Raw genomic sequence first — 5,659 nt, forward strand, 5'->3', positions numbered from 1 at the left:
TAGTTTAGTGTTCACGCTGAATTTATTCCACAACTCACAAACTCACACCAACCACCTGGTCCACCTGCCACTAGGCACCGAATGCAGACTGAAATTATCCGCCCCACCGGAACCTCCTTCCAACCCCTCCCTCTCCTTCTCTACAGTTGTCACACTAGTAACGCTCGTATTCGTCACACACACGGAATCATCCGGTTTAGTGTTCACGCTGAATTTATTCCACAACTCACACCAACCACCTGGTCCACCTGCCACTAGGCACCGAATGCAGGCTGAAATTATCCGCCCCGCCGGAACCTCCTTCCAACCCCTCCCTCTCCTTCTCTACAGTTGTCACACTAGTAACGCTCGTATTCGTCACACACACGGAATCATCCGAAGGCACCTCACTTCGTTCAACATCGTCACAAATCGTCATCATCATCAGCTGATGGGCGAGAAAATAAATCGGATCCGTGGGAAAGAAAAACTTCGTAACTGCGCGGTCCAGGATGCGCTTAAACCGAACGTTCGATTTGTCGTTGATATAGTCGAAGATAGCCGAACGATAGTGGGCGTGGAAGTCACCCGATTGGTCCCCGCGCGACCAATCAGAGGCGGGGAAATTCTCGGAGGGCGTGGCGGGCAGGTCTAGCGCGTTGTGTAGGAGATTGAGGAGGCTCGTGTGATTTAGGCTGGACGACTGGCGGCTGTTGTTTGGATGGTGTGTTTTCCGACTGTGTTTGTTCGAGGACATTTTTGTTCGGATGATGTGGTGCGAGGTTTGATGGTATGAAACGGTGTAAAACGTTGCGTTCAAGTTCTAAACTTTAAACTTCTGCGTTAAACTGAAATTCTGGTGGAATATCAGTCTCATGTATGAAATCCCTCCTTATTTTATACGTACTTTACTAATTTAGAATACCTAGTAATTACTTTCTAATTTAATTTATATTAAAAATTTTAATAAACAAGATACTTATACAGATTTTCAGGTACCTATAGGTATTTATCTAGGGGCCATTTTTTTTTTTTTTTTTTTTTTTTTAAATGGGCTTGATAGATCGGTTTTTTTTTTTTCTCGTTTTTTTTTGGGCCTTTTTTTTTTTTTTTTTTTTTTTTAAAGAGGCTTGATAGACTGAGCTGTAACTAACTGATGCTAAGGTCTTATTGTCCCAAAATTGAAGAGGAAAGCAAAACAGGAGATTAGAAAGCCAACCGTCTCGAGAACAAACATTATCCGCTCAGGATAAAATCCGCCCCGGGCGGGAATCGAACCCGCGGCCTAGCGCTTACAAGGTAGACTCGCTACCAACCAAGCTAACTAGCCTGGCTAAGGAAGAGAAAGAATGGACACCCCCTGAATTCGAAATGAGCGGGAGCAGACAGAACTGAAAGAACAACAAAAACTGCTTGAGGAGAGGTTCCCAATTCTAATTCTAGGGATTCAAATGAGGGGATGTAAAGGACAATGGGTATGTTGGGAACAAAACGTTATGCGGTTTTGGATACGACGAACTTGCAGCTTGGAAAGAGAGGAGGAAGAAGAAGGATGAAGAGGGGGAGAGAAAAAGAGAAAGAATAGGAGGACGAAGAAGGAGAAAAAAGGAGAAGAGGAAGAAAGAGAAAAAGAGAGAAAAGAGAAAGAAAGAAAGAGAAAGAAAATGACACAGAAAAAGAGGAGGAGGAAGGAAGGAGGAGAAAAAGAGGGAGAGAGAAAAGAGAAAGATAGGTACTCCCTGTTAAAAGTCCCCCAACCAGACATATAGTAGTTACCTATAGTGCCCTCTATCGAACTTCTTTAGAAAAATAAACAACTACAAATATTATATATAATTATATAAAACAATAGATTCATATAGTACGAGTACCTATCAACAACATACCACATAAATATTTAAAAATATTGTATAGGTAGATTGGTAAAAAAAAAACACGTTTCGTCGTCCAAATCAGATTCCTCATCATTTCTCTATTCATTTCTCATTCAGTCACATCAGCGCGGCAAAAACGAACAGAAATAAAACGCTTTCGTTTTAGTTTAACTGCGGCCTTTCGAGGGAAAGCACGCCAGAGCGGCATTTTCGTGTTTTTTTTTCGCGACGAGAGAAATTCTCCGTTTTTTTTTTTACTCCGAAGATTTGACGTAAAAACTTTTACATCTGAGATTTGTGTTTTCGCGACGAGAGAAATTCTCCGTTTTTTTTTTTACTCCGAAGATTTGACGTAAAAACTTTTACATCTGAGATTTGTGTTTCGCGACGAGAGAAATTCTCCGTTTTTTTTTACTCCGAAGATTTGACGTAAAAACTTTTACATCTGAGATTTGTGTTTCTGCCGGCTGTACGGTCTTACGTAAACGCGCGTATTCTGGTTTGACGCAATCGTCTGTCGGTTTTCATGCAATAGTGATTCGATTAAATCAGTAAAAATATGAGTAAAAATAAAATCGGTATAGGTAGGTACATACCTACTTACTAAACTCACTTAACCAACCTCAGTGGTGCAGTGGTTAGCGCGGTGGGCTTCGGATCTGGAGGTTGGTGGTTCGAGTCCAAGTCAAGTCATAAAACTTAGCGTAGTGCATTAAGCAGGGAACGACATTTGTGACAAAGAAAGAAAAGGATACAGAAAGAGAGAAGGAGGAAGAGAAGAGAGAGAGAGAGGGAGAGAGAGAGATAGAGAGAGAGAGAGAGAGGGAGAGAGAGAGAGATAGATAGAGAGAGAGATAGATAGAGAGAGAGATAGATAGATAGAGAGAGAGAGAGAGATGAGAGAGGCAGGGCTGTATCTAGGATTTGTCGAGGGGGGTCTGAGGGTCCCAACATTACCGCGGACGTAAGGGAGTTGTTTTAATACATGGGTGCTGTGGGTAAACACCATGGAATATGCTTTGGCAGTCAAAGTGTTGAAGTTGAAAATTCACATCTCTTTGGTGGAATAGGTCGGATAATAAAATACGGCTCTTCTGACAGTTGACCGAAGTCGACTGTTTTGAACCTATTTACAATAGGAAACTCTCTTTCTTGCTATCTTTTTCTCGTCTTTTCTCTCTTCCTTTATGCTCCTTTTTCTCACGCTTCCTATAGGGAAGTAGTCCCATTTCTCTCTCTCCCTCCCTGATTTTTATTTCTCTATTTTCTCTCTCTCTATTCAAGGCCCTCCCTTGCCCCGGGCTCTCTCTCTCTCATCTCCCCCTCCCTCTCTTTCGCTTTGGCTTTCTTTTCTTTTTGTTCCGTATTATTTTTGTGGCGGTTTAATTTACACAACCTAAAAAGCTAAAAGTTCTTCAAACTTTCTCTCATACCCTCTCTCTGTCCACTTGCTCCTTTTTCTCACGCTTCTAATAGGGAAGTAGTCCCATTTCTCTCTCCCTCCCTGATTTTTATTTCTCTATTTTCTCTCTCTCTATTCAAGGCCCTCCCTTGCCCCGGGCTCTCTCTCTCATCTCCCCCTCCCTCTCTTTCGCTTTGGCTTTCTTTTCTTTTAGTTCCGTATTATTTTTGTGGCGGTTTAATTTACACAACCTAAAAAGCTAAAAGTTCTTCAAACTTTCTCTCATACCCTCTCTCTCTGTCCCTCCCCTCCTCTTTCTTCTTTCTCCCTCTTCCTCCTTCTTTATCTCTCCCTCCCTCTCCTCCTAATCCCTCTCTTTCTCCCTCTCCCTCCTTTCTATTCCCTCCCTCTCCTTATCCCTCTCTTTCTCATCCTCTTCTTCTGTCTTTCTCTCTCGTTCTCCCTCCTTATTGCTCTCTTTTCTTTTCTTTCTCCCAGGCCTGTCTTTGATTCGCTTCTTCTTCCTCTATCGTCTGATTTCTCTCCCTCTCCCTCTCTCCTCTCTCTCCCTTTTCCCCCTCTCTTTTTATTCTCTCTCTTCCCTTTTCCACTTTCTGTCTCTAATTTCAATCCGTCTCTCTCTCCCCCTCCTTTTCTTCTCCTTCCTCTTCCTCTCCCATGTACGCTTCTCTGTCTCATATCTCTTTCCTTTCATCAATTTCCCTCCCTCTCCTCCTTCTTCTCTCCCTCTATCTCTTTATCAATTCCCCTCCCTCTCCTCCTTCTCCCCCTCTGTCTTAAATTTCTTTCTCTCTCTCCCCCTTAGTTTCTTCTCGCCCTTTTAAAACAATTCGACTGCCACTAGAGTAGTTCTTTTGTTTTTCACTGTGGCAATAAGAAATGGCCTACAGGGTGACCTTGTTTTTGTAAGCCAACACGGAAAAAGGGAGCCTTCAAAATCAAAGAATTAAAAAAAAAATCAAATACTTTTTATTAGAAGGAACTAATATTGCTAAGGTTTTATCGTCCTGAAAACGAAGAGAGAAGGACAAAATAGGAGAAAGCCAGCCGTTCCGAGAACGAACCCTTATCTGTATAGGATAAAGAAGGGACCGAGGGGGCTCGGGCCACTCCCTAGAGGTTCATTTTTCTCCTCTACTGTAGGCCAGACTCCGAAAATTTGAACATGCAGAACTGGGATTGAACCCACGCCCCCACCATTACCAGGCGAGCGTCTTGACCACACCACCGAGGCAGGTAGGGTGTTTCTCTAGAACCACCCCGTACACATAGTACATAAACATTGTGCGCCAGAAAAACACTGACTTTTCTCGGAAACGTAACCGAAGCTAGGAAAATGACCCAGAGAACCTTGTTGGAAATGATGAAAAAATCTACTCTGAGCAGTCTGAGCCGTTGTCAGTGTTTTTCTGGCGCACCCTGTAGGTAAGTAAAAGTAAGTATGAATAACTCTCGATCCCGATGCTGGGAAAGGCGGAATTCCGATGAAATTTGTAATGGACAATATATTATTTCTGTGTTGGAAAAAAAAATCCCAGTTAAATACTTTACGTAAAGTATTTAACTGGAGAGGGTATGAAAGAGGGGAGGTATTTTAGAGGGTATGATTAAGGTAGGAGGTGGAGAGAGAGAGAGAGAGAGAGAGAGAAAGAGAGAGAGAGAGAAAGAGAGAGAGAGAGAGAAAGAGAGAGAGAGAGAGAGGTGGTGGTGGTGATGGTGGTGGAGGTGTTGTGGTTGACAAATTGGACTTAATGGTGAAGTGACAATGTGACATTCTGCCATTCTGCGTGGTATGTCTCTAAACAAAGATATGAGACAGATAAGAGAGAGAAAGAGAGCGGGAGAGAGAGGGAGAGAGAAGGAGGGTGAGAGAGAGACGGAGAGAGAAGGAGGGAGGGAGAGAGAGAGGGAGAGAAAGAGAGAAGGAGGGAGGGAGAGAGAGAGCGCTTACTTGGCATGCAGAAGGTCCCGGGTCAAATCCCACCAACGACAAAAAATTTGCACTTTTTTTGGATTGCAAATATTTTATTTGTAGCACAATGAAACAACTGCTACTTACATTGGACTCGTGTGGTCTGTGTAGCATGTCCATCCCGTAGTATTGCCCTCATCAGATGGGCCATAAAAGAACACCAAATAAAAACCGGGGCCCCTCGCTCCCCTAAATTCGGCCCTAGCCTAGGGATTAACCTAACCTTAGAAAATACGACTGATTTAATCTTCCAGTTCCAGCCTTCCATTCAAACCTAGAGGTACTCTCTCACGAGTAGTCCATGGTTATTAAGGAGCGCAGCAGCGCTCCGCCCCGCCAAGTCAAGAAAGTTTGACCGCGCTACTAGAGATATTATACGCGACAGGGAAATTATTATTACAGTTGTCCGGA

General features: G+C 43.2%; 1 protein-coding gene across 1 annotated transcript; it reads right to left on the reverse strand.

Annotated features, from left to right (window-relative positions):
• On the reverse strand, nucleotides 1–948 carry LOC113468381. Its single transcript, XM_026825236.1, has 2 exons — nucleotides 298–948; nucleotides 1–113 (listed from the first exon to the last, which is right to left on the reverse strand). The coding sequence occupies exons 1-2, from the start codon at nucleotides 734–736 to the stop codon at nucleotides 43–45; spliced, it is 510 nt and encodes a 169-aa protein (XP_026681037.1). The 5' UTR covers nucleotides 737–948; the 3' UTR covers nucleotides 1–42.
• Between the last annotated feature and the right edge of the window lie 4,711 nt (nucleotides 949–5,659).

This window comes from Diaphorina citri, unplaced genomic scaffold (assembly GCF_000475195.1).
Source record: "Diaphorina citri unplaced genomic scaffold, Diaci psyllid genome assembly version 1.1 scaffold719, whole genome shotgun sequence".
NCBI classification, from domain to species: domain Eukaryota; kingdom Metazoa; phylum Arthropoda; class Insecta; order Hemiptera; family Psyllidae; genus Diaphorina; species Diaphorina citri.

Coding starts and splice junctions, on each gene's coding strand:
- LOC113468381 (XM_026825236.1), bottom strand. CDS start 736: ATGTCCTCGAACAAACACAGTCGGAAAACACACCATCCAAACAACAGC. Junction 114..297: donor GAGGGAGGGGTTGGAAGGAG/GTTCCGGCGGGG, acceptor GGTTGGAAGGAG/GTTCCGGTGGGGCGGATAAT.